At 55.3% G+C, this 18,193-nt stretch overlaps 7 protein-coding genes across 7 annotated transcripts; 2 read left to right on the top strand and 5 right to left on the bottom strand.

The window, feature by feature from the left end:
• Positions 1 to 462: 462 nt before the first annotated feature.
• ACO1O0_005154 (uncharacterized protein) lies at positions 463 to 2,325 on the top strand (the record flags this gene model as incomplete). Its single annotated transcript, XM_083194580.1, has 2 exons — positions 463 to 696; positions 781 to 2,325. 2 exons carry the CDS (start codon positions 463 to 465, stop codon positions 2,323 to 2,325), a joined length of 1,779 nt encoding a protein of 592 aa, XP_083049493.1.
• A 452-nt stretch (positions 2,326 to 2,777) lies between these two features.
• On the bottom strand, positions 2,778 to 3,134 carry ACO1O0_005155 (LYR motif-containing protein; the record flags this gene model as incomplete). Its single annotated transcript, XM_083194581.1, has 1 exon — positions 2,778 to 3,134. One exon carries the CDS (start codon positions 3,132 to 3,134, stop codon positions 2,778 to 2,780), a length of 357 nt encoding a protein of 118 aa, XP_083049494.1.
• A 400-nt stretch (positions 3,135 to 3,534) lies between these two features.
• ACO1O0_005156 (Hsp20/alpha crystallin family protein) lies at positions 3,535 to 4,047 on the bottom strand (the record flags this gene model as incomplete). The annotated part of the gene is made up of 1 exon (XM_083194582.1): positions 3,535 to 4,047. One exon carries the CDS (start codon positions 4,045 to 4,047, stop codon positions 3,535 to 3,537), a length of 513 nt encoding a protein of 170 aa, XP_083049495.1.
• Positions 4,048 to 5,005: 958 nt separating this feature from the next.
• ACO1O0_005157 (RING-H2 finger protein) lies at positions 5,006 to 5,648 on the top strand (the record flags this gene model as incomplete). The annotated part of the gene is made up of 3 exons (XM_083194583.1): positions 5,006 to 5,052; positions 5,217 to 5,423; positions 5,489 to 5,648. 3 exons carry the CDS (start codon positions 5,006 to 5,008, stop codon positions 5,646 to 5,648), a joined length of 414 nt encoding a protein of 137 aa, XP_083049496.1.
• A 715-nt stretch (positions 5,649 to 6,363) lies between these two features.
• On the bottom strand, positions 6,364 to 7,324 carry MRPL6 (mitochondrial 54S ribosomal protein uL6m; the record flags this gene model as incomplete). The annotated part of the gene is made up of 3 exons (XM_083194584.1): positions 6,364 to 6,731; positions 6,822 to 6,935; positions 7,039 to 7,324. 3 exons carry the CDS (start codon positions 7,322 to 7,324, stop codon positions 6,364 to 6,366), a joined length of 768 nt encoding a protein of 255 aa, XP_083049497.1.
• Positions 7,325 to 7,789: 465 nt separating this feature from the next.
• On the bottom strand, positions 7,790 to 9,475 carry TUB2 (beta-1 tubulin; the record flags this gene model as incomplete). Its single annotated transcript, XM_083194585.1, has 5 exons — positions 7,790 to 8,183; positions 8,240 to 9,030; positions 9,095 to 9,217; positions 9,284 to 9,307; positions 9,464 to 9,475. The coding sequence occupies 5 exons, from the start codon at positions 9,473 to 9,475 to the stop codon at positions 7,790 to 7,792; spliced, it is 1,344 nt and encodes a 447-aa protein (XP_083049498.1).
• Positions 9,476 to 10,333: 858 nt separating this feature from the next.
• Positions 10,334 to 12,689, bottom strand: GCN20 (the record flags this gene model as incomplete). Its single annotated transcript, XM_083194586.1, has 3 exons — positions 10,334 to 11,719; positions 11,772 to 11,852; positions 11,907 to 12,689. The coding sequence occupies 3 exons, from the start codon at positions 12,687 to 12,689 to the stop codon at positions 10,334 to 10,336; spliced, it is 2,250 nt and encodes a 749-aa protein (XP_083049499.1).
• Between the last annotated feature and the right edge of the window lie 5,504 nt (positions 12,690 to 18,193).

Below are 18,193 nucleotides of genomic sequence, written 5' to 3' on the forward strand. Positions count from 1 at the left end.
GATTCACGCAATTCGACGCCTCGGATGACAAGGACTGACCGGCCTCTCCATCCACTGGAAGCAGCGACGCCGCCCTTCTCACCTCAGCCGCCGCGGCTCACCCAGAAATCAGGCACCTCTTCGTCCGTAGCTCCAAAATCTCTACCAACTCCACCTCCTCAAGTAAGGTCAGCATCAAGCTACAACCCTCGGGAAACATCGCGGCCTCCGCCTTGGGTCACTACCCCGGTGTCAAAACATTTGGTAGTCACACAGAGTGCAGAACAGTTTGCGGCGGGAGCTATTGAGCGCTTTCAGAGCTTCGCTGCGAGCGAAGCCACGGCCGCAACTGATGCCGAGCGGGTACGCTTATTTGCAGACTTCATGGTAAACGAGTCTCGGGTCCGTCGCGAGAGATACTCGTCCGCGATTGGAGCCATGGGCTCGGAGATCTTCGACCTATCCCGAGACCTGTTCCAACCGATGATAACGACGAGGCGCACATCCACAACCTCCCAGGAGGAGTGGACACCACAATCGTCTGAACCAACTCGCTCGCACCGGGGCTCTTTTGGCGCGAGCTTCCCTGCAGAAGCAGGGCCGAGCTCAGCACCGGGATCCGCCCGCTTGCCTCCATCCCCTAGCTCCGCGGCCCAGAACAGTGCCACTGTGACGAACAACTATATGCCTTCGCTCTCTCCCATCCTCAGCATGAGCGTGAGTGACCAAATTGGAGATGGAAGCTCTCGAGGCAGGCCATCGAGTCGATGGTGGGAATCATCAGTGGGTGATCCTTCTCAGCGGTTTGAACGATCCAAGCGGGAGTCCAAGTACATGGGCGTCCCCAAGGAGCAATGGGCAGAGGCAGCCGACCCTGATCTGTCGTCACAGCTTCCAAGCGAGCATGGATCTGCCACTGATTATCCCCCGGAAAAGACTGGCTGGCACGACCAGCCCCAGGACGTGAGTCGGACTCCTCAGCCTTTTCGATTCTCTGAGACGCCGGTCGGGTCAAGCCCTTCGCCTGCACCTGGAAATCGCGAGGGTCTGGACGTTTCTCGCCTCGTAACCCTGCCCCCTCCCTACCCCCGGCATCACCCGGCTGTGAACAATAACCACCCCGAGCTGGCTTCCATCCGGAGCTCCGTGCGAACGCTCAGCGACCTCTCCGACGCAGACCGAATCAAGGCAAAATTCTCCGCTGAAAGCGCCAAACGTCGGGACGATAGTGAAAAGGCTGCCTCGGAGCGACGCCGGGCCCTGCGCGCCAACCTACAACAGGAGATTAATCGCGGCAACCTAGGATATACCGATGCCGGGGCCATCGAGGCGGATTCCGAAGCTCGGGAAAACGATAAGAAGAAGGAGCTTGAAAAGTCGGAATACGAGCAGTTCCAGAGCCAGGTGATCATGCCACTCAATGATCTCCTAACGAGCAGAATCGACCGTGCCTCGGAGCTTTACAATGATCTGTCGCGTCGCCTATTTGACAGTGGGCAAAACGATGTCGACATGCCGCAGGAAGAGGGAGACGACCGGCCAGAGCTTCTCGAGAAGCTGACTCTGCTGAAATGGATCTTCGAGGCGAGGGAGTCGCTGCATCGAGCTATCTATGATATCTTGTCGGATCGCAACGATCGCTTCCGCGAGGTAGTTGTGACTCCGTACCGACTTGCGGGAAACAGGGAAAAGATGAAGAATGCCGAAGCCTTCTTTGCCGAAGATGCTGCTAAACGCGAGTACGACTACGCCATCGGGGTTCTAGATCGAACACGAGACCTCCGTGCCATCGTCGATGACGCAGTCCAGCGCGGCGTGGCCCTGCAGCTGTCAGCATTCTGGGATATCGCGCCACCTCTATCTCGCCTAGTCGAAAAAATACCCGAGAATCTCGAGGGGTTCCATATCCAGATTCCGCTGTCAGAATTCAACGAGAACCCGTCCTATCACGATCACCCGATGCAGTATCTCCTCACTCTGCTGAACCATACGGAGAAGAGCGCCTACCAGTTCATTGAGGCGCACACGAACCTCCTCTGCCTGCTGCATGAGGTGAAAGAGGCGGTTGTTCACGCCAAGGCTCGTGTACTAGCCACGCAGGTGCAGGAGGCTGATGGCACGCCCGTCTGCACCGAGGAGCGAGAGGAGAGAGCGAGATCGATGCGACAGAGCGAGGAGACCCGACTCACCGAGGACCTCAAGGAAAAGGTGCGCATGGTCCAGGACCAGTGGAACAATGCCCTAGCTGAGGGCATCAGAAGCGTCAAGGAGAGGATTGCCGACTGGCTCCTGCAAACAGATGGGTGGGATGAGACCCTGATAGACGAGGGTGGCATTACTGTTTAGTGGATCTGTCGAGTTTTGGAAGGGGTTTTTTCCCCTCTTACCAAGCGCATTAGCGAGCATTTTAGGAGGTTGACACATTCGTTTTCGGGCGATGATACCCGCCCGGCACCCGTCGTGGCCAGCCGGGCATGTTTCGATATTCTTCGTATATATAGTTCCCAGATATAGTGGCCTTTGTGGTGAGGCCAGTCTTACAATGATAATAGCACGAATCCACGCCCGCAATCCTCATATTCCATCCGGCCGCAGTGGGGGTATCTCTCCAGCTATCCGTACAGGGATCCATTCGTAGTTGTACAATGTGATAAATTCGTCGTCCAAATATAGCGATGGCCGCTTGGTCGATGCGTCTCTTTCATGTGGGCATATTCGTACAATGCCCTCATGATACCGCGACGCGGTAATTGATCTGTCCTCTTCTTCTCTCTTCCTTTCTCTCTCTGAGAGCCATTTTATTTCTTCTCCTTGGTATACTGAAGCGGCAGGTCCATGCCGACGCGCCTAGCCGTGAGGCGGATGCGCTCCTCCTCGTCCATGTTCATGCCCGGGTTGTAGCGCTCGATGAGGGCGATGTAGGAGCGCTGCGAGCGCAGGTAGGCGACGAGCTGCTCAGCGCGGGCAGCCTCACTGTCTGAGTTCGTCGTCGTCGTCATCGTCGTCGTCGTGGCCCGGGGGGTGTTCGGCGAGGAGAAGGACTCGCGCAGGTGGTTGTGGAGGGACGAGCGCGGGGAGCGGAGGATGGGCCGGGGGGGAAGTTCGCGCAGGAGGGAGCGGTAGAGCGAGCGGACGTGCGTTGGGGAGGGCGCCATCTTGTCTGGTGGCCCTTTTCGTTTTTAGGCGTGGTTTCCTTACACGTAGGTTTGGTGGATGTTAAAGTTCGAGGACGGGGATTCCATGGTGGAGATGGGAGAATTCGAGGTTTGGCCCTTGGCGTGCAGGGTAGGTTGCTGACTAAGCCGGCCCGCGGAGGCACCACTGTTGATCCCGAAATTGCCCGATTAGGCAATTACAGAGTAAGACGATAATACAGAAGCTAGCGGTGCTATGCTAGTATAACTAAGACACGTATAGGTTGGAATAGAGTTTGATTAATCGGTCGGTCAGAAAATTTGAGCATTCTCCATTATTACACGAGGAAAGCCATCCCGACCTGCATCCTCCAACTATACAACTTGGACAGGTAGGTACATTTGGATGCGAGTACAGCCTCTACTTGATCTGGACACGACGTCCGCGGGAGGCGTCGGCCTTGGGGACATGCATGGTGAGGATACCGTCCTTGAGCTCGGCCGACACGCGCTCCTGGTCGACGCGGTGGCCAAAGACGAAGCTGCGCTGGAACTCGCCGATGCTGCGCTCGGCGACCCAGTACTTGGTGCCCTCGCCCTTCTCCTTCTCGCCCATCTTGGTGACGCCGCGCTGCGTGGTGCCCTCGGCAAAGTCCTTGGGTGGAGTTCCCTCGCTGTAGGCGCGCTCGACCTTGCCGCGCATCAGCAGCGTCTGCGCGTCGGTGAACTCGACGTGGAGGTCCTTCTTGTCGAGCCCAGGAAGCTCGCCGTGCAGCTCGTACTCATTCTCGTGCTCGATGATGTCGAACTTGGGGCGGAAGTTGGTGATGTTCTGGTCGCTCTTGTAGTTGTTGAACTCGTCAAACAGGCGGTAGAGTGGGTTGTAGCCCGGCTCGGGCGTGTACAGGGAGCCTGGGAAGAGGGACAGCGACATGTTTGCGGTGTTGTGTTAAGTGTTGTATTGGTCGAGTGTTTCCTGCTGCTGGTAGAGTAAAGGAATTGCCGGTAAGAGGCGGAGGGAAGGGACTCTTTCACATATACTTATACTTAAATGCCGGGCGCAGAGAGGGTTTACGTCGCCATGCGTAAGTATGATGCCGTGATATCAACTACTGGCAAGCTATTGATACCGGTAGTAGATAGATTGGTGACATTGGCCAGTTACCATTTACCAGCATTTCCCATGGAAGCTGTAACAAGATCATAGTACAGCCACTCGGTTATTCGACGTTGGCTGAGTGCCGCCTCCATGCTGTGAGTTCCAGCACTACTAGTACTAAGAGTAGTGCCACTAGGAATCGTGCCCGGGGCAGCCGACTGACGAATGCATCGGCTTTCATATGATGGTTGGATGGGTCTATAGGCCAGCCGTTACGTAGGTTGCATGTCAGTCAAAGTATGATGTGCCGGGTATGTGAGGAGCAACGCCAGGCGCCCGCTAAATAGGATTCACGCTTGGGACTGCCATACGTAATTGCTGCATTATAACCATACTTTAACTACCTACTTTTACCTTGGGAAACTAAGGTGCCTAGGTATTCAAGGCTACTCCCATCAACCTAGAAGTTTTTTTTTCTCGTCTCTTAGACTCTCAGTTGCCGGCAAGCTGGGGTAGGAAACATAGTTTCAGGTACAGTCCTCTTCAGTCTTCCCAGACCAACGCCATAATTACATGTATGCCTTGCAACGCGTGTGATCTAAAGAAGAAGTCAGTAAACTAACTAAGCTTCGAATAAGCTGTGTGACAAGAGGTCGAGACCAGGCCATCAAGGCGGCGCGGAGCACCAACCCTTCATGTCTCCCTCCATCTCCTTTCTCGCCCTCCCCCCAGAATTCCTCTCGAATCCTCATCCTTCCATCTTCTTTCCCGGGCATACAAGACCCGGCGATGGATGGCCAGCAAGCCCAGCAACAACTTTCGCCATCCGACCCACTCTCCGTGAGCGTAGACGAGCCAGAGCAATCCGCTGGTAGATTCCTCCTAGCGGTTGTTCTGTTGGTTGTTCTGCCCATTCTCATCGTCCTACCTGCTGCGTACGTACCACGCCCTACCATCCCTAGTAGTATAGAGTGATACACAGACTGAGACTGCGGGGGATGCAGCGCGCTTGCCCGAGGGACCCTCCTGGGAACTCTACTCATCGACCCCGAGGTTGCAATCCTCTCGTCCGACGAGTCGGATCCCGACGACGGCGATGTTGAGGCGCTCGATGAGGTAGCACCCGCCAAGACGTACGATCAGGTGAAGCAAGAGACGGAGAACAACCCAACGGGCGACCATCTAGCCTGGCCGGACTCCTTCTTCGAATGGTGTGTCCCGTTCCTGCACCCTTGCAGTACATGCTGTTGCGATCGAGGGCTAATGTCGGCGAAAGCGTCATCTGCCTCGACTCCCTGGACGGCGACGACATGGTGCGCCGCCTCAGCTGCGGGCACATCTTCCACTCGGACTGCATCTCGCGGTGGTATCTCCGGAAGCACTACACGTGTCCTCTATGCATGCTGCGCTTCATACCAGACGACCCTTTGACGTGAGCAGATCCTCTGCCCTCCCTCCTCCCCGTTGCACTGGTGAGAAGAAGAAACGAGGCGAAGAAGGACAAGAAGAAGAATAGCAAGGTAGGAAGTCAGGTGTAGAGTCCAGGAGTCTAATTTAGAAGAGCAGGCATGACACCCACCATTCCCGCTACGTGGACAGCTATGAGTGGCGATCATTGATGATGCTGTAGACGGGATGCTATGAGGTCAACCATTTCACCGGGGATACCAACAGGCTCTTATCGCAGAAAGACCTAACCTTCCTAGAATTATTTTTTGCCGAATCTGGCAAGAGGCTGCGCGAAGCTCTCCAGACAGTTTGTGGAGTTCTGGGATGGAAGAGGGGGCTCCGACCTCAGCACATACCATAGAATGTACTGTACAGCATTGAGGGACTCGAGGCGCATGTGTAACGGACGTGTTTGCAAGATACCCCTGGAGCCCAGCAAGAAGCTACTATTCAAAAACAACACAAATACTCGCTCTCTCTACAAAGACAGTGATGATGACGAGAATAATTTACGCAATACTAGTCGCCCCAATTGTAGAAGCAAGATCATGACATAAATATGAAGAAGAAATGATAGCGTAAAAGGGGAAATAAATAGTACACGTTACTGTACATTTTAATATGCCATATATAGGTAATAGTAGTACACTTGTATCCGCCACCCCAGCTCTGCTGCTCCCGCCCGGCCAACCACCCAGCCGCTTAGCTGATCTTCTTAGACTTAAGCTTGATGGTCTCGTCGTTGATGAAGATGCCCTTGCCCTTGTACGGCTCCGGTTTCCGCCACTGCTTGACGCGCCCGGCAAAGGACATGATGGTCTCCTTGTCAGTGCCCTCGATGAGGATGCGCGTCGGCGACGGCGTCGTCACCTTGAGCCCCTGTGGGATGCCCTCCTCGACCGGGTGCGTGAAGCCCAGCTTCATGCACAGGAACTGCTGCCCCGGGTACTGCTGCTTGGCGCCCCGCTGCTCGACGCTCGCTCGGTAGCCAACGCCCACGAGGCGCAGGATCGCGCTGTGCCCTTCCGACACGCCCATGATGCAGTTCTTGAGGTACGCCCACGAAGTTCCTACACACAGGGGAGGTACCCCCAAATGTTAGCATCCCATATCTCCGGCCGCAGTTTGCAGTTGTTGCGAGGAGGATGGCGGGAACGTACCCCACATCTCGTGCTGCTGCTTCTCGTCCACGTTGAGGATGCTCAGCGTCGCCGTCTTGGCCTCCAGATCATGCTCCATCTTGACGTAATCGGGAATATCGAGCTCCAGCTCACCTAGAGGACCACTCCCATGTTAGCCATATCATTCTCTCCCTTCACGAGCACCCACACCAGGGGGAGGGCGAAGAAAAAGGGCACCCCAGCAGCAAATCCGTACCCAGAGGTCCCTTGACCGTAATCGTTCTCTTAACGCTCGACTTCCAGTCCCGCGCTCCGCGGTGGATCTTGGGCTCGCTCATGATCAGCTCCACGCCCGGCGGTATCGATATCGGCGTGCGGCCCAGCTTCGACTGGCATCCCGGCGTCGTCGAGAACTGTCGCGGGCTGGTCGTTAATGTCGTCTGCCACGCGGGGACGAGGAACCGGGGCAGGGACACGGCAGGCGAGGAGAATATGGCATGGTGCAATGCCTTGCCCCTGCAGGGAGCAATTGTCGCAGCCATTGGGTTCGAATTGACGGGCGGCCGTGGTTTCGTGAGCTTGCGACTTCACGCAATCATCATCTTCGTCCCCAAGCACAAGCGCCGACCCGAACTTTTTGGTGATGACTCAGCATATCACGTGCACCCCGAACGCGTCTCATTCACCGCGAATTCAATTGACGACCCAGACCAAGCTAAGGATTGGATGCTTTCGCATGTATTCGTACGGATATAGCCATTATGAGGTGATTAAAAATACTAGTATTTTCACAAGCTTTGCCAGTATAGGTATCTCAATGACTTATTTTTTGGCCACAATTGCTACATCAATTGCTACCGCTCGAGGATATCTAGAACCCCTTGGTCATAATTACCTCCACAACCCCGAATTGAAATTGAACAAGGCCGGCTACAAACTCAAGATTTATCCCAGTAACGGAAAACCTGCCGGCGAGGGTATAGGTAAGTCTCTGAAAAAGAGACCTCTTACTCCTCGGCCTCAAGAGGGAGCTCCTCCTCGTACTCCTCCTCCTCCTCATCGATACCAGCATCCTGGTACTGCTGGTACTCGGAGACAAGGTCGTTCATGTTGGACTCAGCCTCAGTGAACTCCATCTCGTCCATACCCTCACCAGTGTACCAATGCAGGAAAGCCTTGCGACGGAACATGGCAGTGAACTGCTCACCGACACGCTTGAACAGCTCCTGGATGGAGGTAGAGTTACCAATGAAGGTGGAGGACATCTTCAGGCCACGGGGAGGGATGGCGCAGAGAGCGGTCTGGATGTTGTTGGGGATCCACTCGACGAAGTACGAAGAGTTCTTGTTCTGGACGTTGCGCATCTGGTCCTCGACCTCCTTCATGGCGACCTTGCCACGGCTATTCTCAAAGTTAGCTATTAATACGTCTAGAATCACGACGAGAATTTTACTTACAAGATAGCAGAGCAGGTCAGGTAGCGACCGTTGCGGAAGTCAGAAGCAGCCATCATGTTCTTGGGGTCGAACATCTGCTGGGTGAGCTCGGGAACGCTGACGGCGCGGAAGGAGTGGGCACCACGGCTGGTCAGGGGGGCGAAGCCGACCATGAAGAAGTGCAGACGGGGGAAGGGAACCATGTTGACAGCCAGCTTACGGAGGTCAGAGTTCAGCTGGCCGGGGAAGCGCAGGCAGGTGGTGACACCCGACATGACGGCGGAGACGAGGTAGTTCAGGTCACCGTAAGAGGGGTTGGACAGCTTCAGGGTGCGCATGCAGATGTCGTAGAGGGCCTCGTTGTCAATGCAGAAGGTCTCGTCGGAGTGCTCGACGAGCTGGTGAACGGAGAGAGTGGCGTTGTAAGGCTCAACGACGGTGTCGGAGACCTTGGGCGAGGGGACGACGGAGAAGGTGGCCATCATGCGGTCGGGGAACTCCTCGCGGATCTTGGAGATGAGCAGTGTGCCCATACCGGCACCAGTGCCACCACCCAGGGAGTGGGTGATCTGGAAGCCCTGGAGGCAGTCGCAGCCCTCAGCTTCGCGGCGGACAACGTCGAGGACGTTGTCGACGAGCTCGGCACCCTCAGTGTAGTGACCCTTGGCCCAGTTGTTGCCAGCACCGGACTGACCGAAGACGAAGTTGTCGGGGCGGAAGAGCTGGCCGAAGGGACCGGCGCGGACAGCGTCCATAGTACCGGGCTCAAGATCGACGAGGACGGCGCGAGGAACATACTTGTTGCCGGAAGCCTGTGTCTCGCGTTAGGACCCACCCGCAATGCCAAAAAATATGAGAAGCCGCTCAGCTACGCACCTCGTTGAAGTAGACGCTCATGCGCTCGAGCTGGAGCTCAGAGGTGCCGTTGTAGACACCGTTGCTGTCGAGGCCATGCTCGCCAGAGATGGTCTGCCAGAAAGCAGCACCAATCTGGTTACCCTATTTGACCAGTCCAATCAGCTCTGCCTTTAATGAATCGAAATGTCGGTGGGTAGATAAACTTACGCACTGGCCGGTCTGGAGGTGAACCTAAATCGAGATAAAAGACGCCATGGTTAGCCAAATCTTCCCCTTCTGTGAAAGTGCGGCCCATTTGGGCAGGAATGTTTTGTTGCTCGACACCGTCGGCGGGGTAAAGTCAGGGGCAGCAGTCGGGACGCGTCTGGCGGGAGCTTGAGGACTCACAATCTCACGCATCTTGAAGGATTTCTGGAGGAAAAGTAGTGGTCGGGGTTGAGCGAGGACCTCAAGAGCTGCACTGAGCTACAGAACTGGAGGAGGACGTGGATATGGGGTCGGGTGGTGTGGTGTAGGTCGAGAAGGAGAGGAGTGGTTTTTTTGCTGGGGAGGTGAGGTGGTGGATGGAAATTGGTCCTCACCGCCACGAGACCCCGGTCACTTCCCGGCGCTCATCACCGTTGTCGAGCTGTTCAGGCGGTGGCAGCTGCTGCCACTGGCTGCTGGGTGCTGGCCCCCCGCCTGTAGTGTGCTGGTCAAACTGCTGTTGGGGCCATGGCAGGCAACAGTGAACCATTCAGGCCCAATCGAAATGTGCGGGCCGCCCACTCTTGGTTGTTTACCCCCTGGTTGTTGCCCATCCCAAAACGGCAAGGCGTCAACTTCAAATGTGAGCCTCCGCTGGGAAAATCACCTTAAAATGCAGGCCACCCGGCATCTCTCTTACGGCGTACTACTATTACTATGCTGTTAATTCAATTCTGGAATTGGGAGGAAACACCTGTTTCATGGGTATCTGGGTCATCCCACCGTTAAGGCGTCGCCAGAGGGCGGCTGTGGGACTTTATCTGCCGAGCGAGTCTAGGCAGCCTACGATAGGACAACCATCACCAGCTAGAGCTACGGTGGTTGGGCTGCCACCAATTAGGGCGAGATGAAGACGGCCCCACAGCTCACTTTACGTGACGATGCTCATCATATCCAAGACCAACAACTTTGTTGTCAATGTCCAGAAATCAGCCCATCACAGGTTAATATTCGCATAGTATCAGTGATATATATGTATCTCTTTTATTATATTGTAATAGAAGTGGTCGTCTAGTGAGCCTTGACAACGCCTGCGGCATCTGCCTGAGCCGCAATTCTCTTCTTATACTGATTCACATCGCCGTCGAACTTCTCCACCGTCCCGTTGTCGCATACCCACAGCGACGAGCACACCGACTGCAGCATTGTCACATCGTGGGAAACCATCAGCACACCGCCCTGGAACTCATTGAGCGCCTCGGCGAGCGCGTCCATAGCCTCGATATCAAGATGGTTAGACGGTTCGTCCAGCACGAGGATGTGCGGGTTCGTCAGGGCTAGGCAGGCAAACGCCACCCTCGACTTCTGACCACCAGACAGCAGGCCCATCTTCTGCAGGCCCAGCGTTCCCGTGATGCCAAAGGCGCCCAGCTGCCTGCGGTACTCCTCGTCCGTCCGTCCGGGATAGGTCTTAGACATGAAGCTGACTGCACTGGTGCTGAGGTCGAGCGCGTCGACGTGGTGCTGTGCGAAGAAGCCGATGCGGAGTCGGGGGTGAGCCGTAATGATGCCCGATGAAGGTGACAGCTTCCCGATAAGAAGCTTGAGAATAGTCGTCTTACCAGCACCGTTGGGTCCGACGATACCAATTCGCGAATCGAGCTGCACGTCCAGGTCCACGTTCCGTAGCAGAACATTGTCCTTGGTGTATCCAAAGGTGACTTCGGACATCTGCACAATCGGCGGCGACAGCTTCTCGACTTCGGGGAACCTGAACTTGACACTGTACTCGGCCTCAGGAGGCTCCAAGACAGGCATCTTCTCGAGTTTCTTGATGCGAGACTGGGCTTCGGATGACTTGGCGGCGTTGTATCGAAACTTGTCGATGAAAGCCTGCAAGTGAGCACGCTGCGCCATCTGGTTCTCGTATTCCTTCTTAGCCACCTTCTTGCGCTCTTCGCGAGTCGCGTAGAAGCTGTCAAAGTTAGCTCCCCTATAGTAGTCGAGTCGCTCTGAGTGTTGGTGAATAATATCGGTAGCAACCTCATTGAGGAAAGCTCTGTCGTGGGACACGACCAGGACGGTGCTGGGGTAGGTCTGGAGGTAGTTGGAGAGGAAAGTGATGGAGGGAACGTCCAACATGTTAGACGGTTCGTCAAGAAGCAGAAGATCAGGCTCGCAGAACAGGGCTCGCGCCAAAGCCAGACGCATTCTCCAACCACCAGAAAAGGTCTTGGTGGCATACTGCTGTCTCTCAGCGGAGAAACCGAGACCAGCCAGGATACTGGCCGCACGCGACTCGGCCTTATCCGAGTCCATCTCGGCGAGCTTAGCCTGGACGTCACCAAGTTTTGTGTCATGGGTCTCACGCTCCTTATCCAGCCTTGCGGCGTCTGCCGACGTGTCGGCAAGGGGCGCTCGTTGAGCCTCTATCTCGGCTAACTTAGCGTTGATTTGCTAAAAACATGTCAGCTTCGCAATCTTCTTGTAATAACCCGGCAGAACCTACATCTTGCTCCCTCAGTAGAACCTTGCGCCACACATCGGCATCTAGCACAGCCTGGATCGCGGGTGTGTCGTCGCCAGTAATCTGCCATGGTCAGCCATACAACAACATTGCCTGGGTTGGGAACATGTCTCTCACCTCTTGTTCGACGTGCAGAATCGAAATATGTGTGGGGATGGGGACTTCTCTCCTTGACAATGCTCGAAGGAGAGTGGATTTACCGATACCGTTCTTGCCAACCAAACCATAGCGATGGCCGTAGGCGAGGGTAAGGGTGGTATCCGTCAGGATGCGAAGACCATTGATGGACACATCAATGTTTTCGAGCGTAATATCCTTGGTCTTGTTCGCATTGGCGCTAGTCTGGAGAGGGTTGACAGCCATGTAGAACTCCTCGTACGACTGTGTCGACTCGGGCTGCTCGAGAAGCCTCGACGCCTCGTACTCGACCGTCTTGAAGGTCTTCTTCTGCTGCTTGGCAGCAATCTTGCGCTCGGCCTTTTCAAGCTTCTTGCGGTCGACCTTGGACTCGACCTTTCTGGCATTGGCGGACTCCAAATCAACGCCGCCAGAGGCCACAGCCAGCGTGGACGACATGTTGCGTTGGGAGCTGACTTGGATGGTCTGGTCCAGGCGCTTGACTGCCGAAGGCCCTCTCCTCTGGCCGCCGTTGGCCTCTGCGAGCTTGTCGACCCATTTCTTGACGAGCTCGTTGATCTTCTGTTCCAGCTTAGGGTTCGGCTCGCCGGATGCTGAAAGGAGAATCTCCCTGATGGTCAAGGCAGCCTCATCCAACGGCGAAGACTCGGTATTTTCCTCTTCATCTGACCACAGAGTCGAGGCATGATTTAGATAGCCCACTGAGTAATCTGAAATGACGGGGTCGATGTTGGGGAGCACAGCTCTGATATCGGCGTCCATGGTTACGGTGTCCACCCAGTGCGGCGAACGAGCCTTCGAAGAGTCCGATCCCGAATGTAAAAGGTCAGGCTATGAAGCTCGGGCTCAGAGAGGGCAGTCTTGAGTCACCACGGGCTTGCACGGGGTCACTTTGTGTATCGGAGTGAGGTTGATGGTTGAAATCCGGCTCACTTTTGGCGAGTGTCTTTTTGCCCCGCCACAAGTTGAGGTCAGTTTTTTGTGGGGGTAAACCAGTCGTGATCGGCGCTGGCGGCGGCACAAAGCAATGCTGCCTACCCTGTACCCCAGAGGGGACGCTGGGTACCTAATAACGATATTCACACAAAGATATCTCGCATGACGAAACGAATAATTATAATGAGATAGCTATTCCTACCCTCTTCGGAAGGATAAGTGTATTATCATTTTTCATATGCACCGAAGTCCAAAATCATCGCTTCAAACTGTAGAACACAGCGGATTTCATCACTTGCTGGGTTTCACCGGGGATTCTGTCCACCTGTGACAGCACAGGTCAGATCTCCAGCATTTTCAAGAACCCCTAAGCTATGCAGCCAAGAAGTCATTACGGCGAGTGAGAGATATTAATATATGTAGTTTAATCATTGACGAGTAAATTTCTGAAGATGACATTCCGGAGTTTCTTCAGCTTGGGAGAAGCAACCAATCAGTTGAGAACACCGGAGTTTGATGCCCAGCGCGTTAAAAGTGCAGTGTGGGATTGATCCGCGTTCAAGCGCGTGGGGAGCAGAAGCGTCACTGCATCAGAAAAACCCCCCGGGCGGTGGACAGTGGACACCGGGGGCCCCGAGCCAATCGGCGGCCTAGATCTACGAGGACGGGGCCCATTGACGATTGACAATTTAACATTTGACGATTGGCGATCTCGAGACGGTGAAAGGAGACATTCAGGTGGCCTTCTGGATGCAACTAGGCGCGACGATGGAGCATTGACGCCACGCGGCTGACGAGACTGTGAAGGGGGGGGGGGGGGGTTCAATGTTTGAACGGGACGGAATCCCAAAATCCCAGCATCCCTTGAAGGCTTTTCTCCGTCTGCCCTTAGTCTGGTCAGGCTCCAGGCTTCAGCTGCGAACCTGCAGTGAATTTACTGCTGACACCGGAGGCACATCCTCAACGGGCAACAACTTTCGGTCGCTAGCCCAGGGTGGACATGGCCAGCCGAGCCAATCGCTTAGGCAACCCAGTGAGCACAGCAAACGGGAGCCTCGAAACCAACGCCTTGGAAGCTTAGTGACGTGGTCATGACGGGCATTTGCACCATGCAGACAGCTTGGCTTGCCGCATACCTTCCTACATGTGTGTGCGAGTAATGCTCGTAGCATCAAATGTTCTGAATGGCCAGCCCTTCTGCACGCCATCCAAGTTCCAATCCGAGACTCAAAAATACTAATAACATTGCAGGTGGGATCTGGGAACCACATGGTGGACCCGTCTACTGTATGTATATCCCCGATTTAACGTGGGCCCTTGGCTGCTGCTGTTTGTCTGAATCGTGATCTAAACATTCGGAGATGAGCATGGGGGACTTATGGCGGTTTGTCTTGTCAAACTTGGTATTTTCCCTGCTCGCTTGAGTGAGACACGAGGACTCGACAAGGGATAAAAACATGCGTTCTAACTGTTCAGTGTTCAGCCCCGAGACAGGGCTGGCCTTCGCGTGTCAGAGTCAGACTTGCCCCAGGATCTGGCAGGACCTCTATGAACACGAGATACGTACTTTGTACTAGCTTCCCCACAACGTTGAATCCGGTTTCAGGATCAACATGGCCTCTGGAATGCCTCTAATAGCTCCAGGCACTCGCCCTCTCCAAACGGGCTCAACTTTTGAGGGGTCGCATATCCACGGCCACTCCGACTAGGCCAGCCAATAAGACATGGTACATGCCTCTCGGAGATGGGCACCGTGACAAGACTCCATTTCTCCCTAGCCCACCAGTTTGCAAGCCATTTGCGGCTCCTCGGAACGAACATGGCCTTTCTTGGTCTGGTGGTGGGCAGTGGCTGCCAACATATTGGTATTCCGAGTGTCTGAATGGTCCCCGCCGTTCGTGAGGGAGTGGAGATTTCGCCCCAAAGGCTGGGCATACATGATAATAGCACATACTCCTACCTTGTTTCAATATCGAAGCATATGAAAATCCATCGGCGTCCAACCGCCGGGGTGGATGACAGGCGAAATGTATCGGCCTGGGACCCTGGGTTATCACTGCCATACTTGTAAGCCCACCGGTGTATCGTGGGCTGGCGGCACGTCACAGGCAGTATGCATATGGCTCTCGTATCGGACTTGATGATAGATTGCTGTATGTTTCGTTGTGGCACACACAGCCCTTTGGGAGCAACTTCCAACCCCCGTTGCCGTGTCTTGAAAGATGAGGCTTGAAGGAGTTTGAAACCTACTTTCAATTTTAGCAAACCGTTGTTTGTGGACGTCGAGCATGTGTCAGTATCATGTAACATGCACTTATTAGGTAGGAAAAGCGAATATCTGATTAGTATACTGATCTGTACGGGAGACCCGAGCCTCCAGGCAACATTGTAGAGCTAGATCGGCGTCGAGCCGCCTCAAGTTTACACAACATGCGGGCCGAAGTGTGCACCATTGATAAATGACAAGTAAGTTTGCTGTGATACGGTTTCACGGGATTTCGTTCTATCGGAGTTGGAGAAGGCAGTCTGCTGCTTCCTGACCCGAATCTCGACAGGTCGTTGCCCATCCCCGCTTGGCCGTAATCCCGGGCCGTCGCGGGTGGCCGTGACGATGGCCTCTTCTGTTTATCTTCGGATACGAACAAATACTACTTACGAAAGTACATGTTAATAATAGCCCAGCAAATAAAATCAGGAATCTAGCCTATTGCAAAAGCTAATACTGCGAGCACAAAACAAGATTGCAGAGTCGAACAGATCTCATAAAGCGGTGCAATCCAGATGCAAGATTTGGTGCATCCCGGCTGGCACGACGTCTTGCTGGGACAACATGGTAGTATCACCCTTCAGGCAGCGTTAGAGGTTGCCGAAACAGGGCATGGAGTGGCGGTCACTTGTAGGCTGTGCCGCATGGTCTGGATGGTGTCATTCGACCGTTTGGGAGCCCATTCGTGCAGCAACAAGCTGAACAGCTAATCAGAGGCCCCGCAGGTATAACGGTAAACAAAAGACGGGTATGCCTCTGCCCTTTGTGCCGTGGCCCGGGCGGTTGTGCTTCGAGGTCGCCGGTGTAATAGTCAGTGGTGTCACCTCGGCGTCAAGCGACGATCCAAGTCGGTTTGCTTCTCGCCTCGATTTCGATTTCGAAATGCGAGGAACGACGGGCGTCGATAGGCTTCCAGAACCAAGGAGGCCCCTGTTCCAGGTCAGCAATTCGGCTGGGCATCCAAGGACCAAGGCTGGCCTATCCCCACGAGCTGTGGCCCGGAGGAAGAAGAGCACAACCAGCACAGGAGGCGGAGGAAACGTTGCTGGGCAGACCCAATGATAGGGCGGCGGCCGACGCATACGGAGTACGGATGCGGATACCAGGCATGGTGTTTCAATGGCTGAGGACTGTGATGATTGCGGCTGCAGGGTGCTGCGCAGCTAGCCACCAACAACGGTCCAACAACAGGCGGTGTTGGCAATGCAAGAGATTCAAAAATCTGCCGGTGCATGAGAACCCATGAGAACCCATGAGAATCCATGGATGCCCTCATCTCGCCTATGTATGTACTCGTACAGCCAGCTGCCAGTCCTGCCACCGCCTAGCAGCCACCAACACTGACGTGCCCTGCCCAGCGCCCAACAATCCAATGATGGCTCCAGGCTGTCTCCGCGCTCCGGGCTGACGCCTGCTCCAGAATCCAGGCCCCTACAAGCCTGCTGCAGCCCAGCCAGCGCTAATCTACAGCGCCTCCGCTCACTAATCGCGCCTACCCGGTCCTGCCCTGGCCCACCTCACTCAGTGCCAGACTCCACGCAGTGAGCCCAGTCAGTGGCCCCTCGCCGCTTGGGCCTTTGGCTGGGGGGCGTCACCCCTGCAGGGCCGATCCATCTCAGCCAAAATCTCAGTTCGCAATCTCTCCACGACGCACGAGGCAACACGGGACGTTTCTCTCACGCGGAACGTTGTGCTGGTCTCTCTTGACTGTTTTTTTCCCCTTCTTCTTTGCTGTGTTTGGACCTCGGGCTCTCGTGTGACAACCGCCAACTCGTCTCCCCTTAACAGTTGAGCATTGCTTCACCATCTCATAGGAGTCAGGTCTCCTTCGCAGCCCGAGGCCAGACGTTCCCCTCCCATACCACGCGCCGGGTTCCTTTCCCCAAAGACGCGGACCTTTTGTCCCTTCCCCAGCGCGTCGACAGGCATTGTTACCGCGCGCAACACGCATTCCTGGGGCTGCACAACGCTTCCACAGCTCCCCGGGTCGACAATGTATCCTCCGTCAGCCCCAAGCATCACGATATCGTTCTCCTAGGATGCTTGTTTGTGGGGGCTCTGCCGTCTAGACGAAACCCATGGCCACCATGCAGACGGTTCCCAGTGTAAGTTGCAAGTTGAACTTGGATCCCCCTCGACGCGCGCAACACCCCAGCAATTCCTCCCCCTCCACCCTCCATGACCAAAAGGTTATCTATCATCACCTTCCAGCTTTCTCACATCGCTCCGCTCTGCCACCCCTGTCCAACCTTTACTTCGAACTCAACCAACGCGCTACCCACGAACCCCCCGCCCTCCCCTCCACGTGGCACTTCAATTGACTTTATGGTGCCTTTCTAGCTGGTCGGAACCGGCACTGCCATTGCTGCTGCGGCCACTGGATTAGTCTTCGGCGAGGCCATCGAACCTGACGACTCCTTTATTGCCCGGCCGGCCACCCACTTGTCAACGAGGCAGCAGAGCGACGACCCCAGATCTCGCAGCCGAACCAGCTACGTATCTTCGTCTAGACCCGGCACGAGCTCAGCCGCGGCCTCCATGAGAGTAGAGGGGCAGCAGCATCACACAATACCACATTCGCCTGTGGTATCGAGGCCCCCTCTATCGCGATACCAGAGGCCCAAGACCACCCAGATCGTCTCACCGAGGACACCGGCCAGGCGTCCATCTGTCTCGAAGCAGGGAGACCCGTCGTTTAATACGGGCTCCGAGGCACGGAGAGGTTCTGTCTCGTCTACTAGCTCTTGGATCCGAAGGCTCTCCCTCCGCCCACTGTCACAACACGGTAGCCCTCGATCTAGCGTCGGTCCAGATTCGACATCGATTGCCTTCTCATACGGATCGGGAGCCCCAATTCTCTCGCCCCGGCACCCGGTTGGTCCTCCACCTACTCCGAATAAACTCGTCAAGCGGACACCGTCCAATGCCGGCGAAAGCTTTGGCGCTACTTCACGTCCTCGATCAAAATCCCACCTACCGACGTTACGCAGACCTGCCACGAGTCATCAGAGATCTGCCACTCTCCATCAGCAGCTTCAGGCTCATCTCGCCCTCAGCACGCCCG

This window comes from Amphichorda felina (assembly GCF_050947745.1).
Source record: "Amphichorda felina strain 45539 chromosome Unknown scaffold_5, whole genome shotgun sequence".
Taxonomy (NCBI): Eukaryota; Fungi; Ascomycota; class Sordariomycetes; order Hypocreales; family Bionectriaceae; genus Amphichorda; species Amphichorda felina.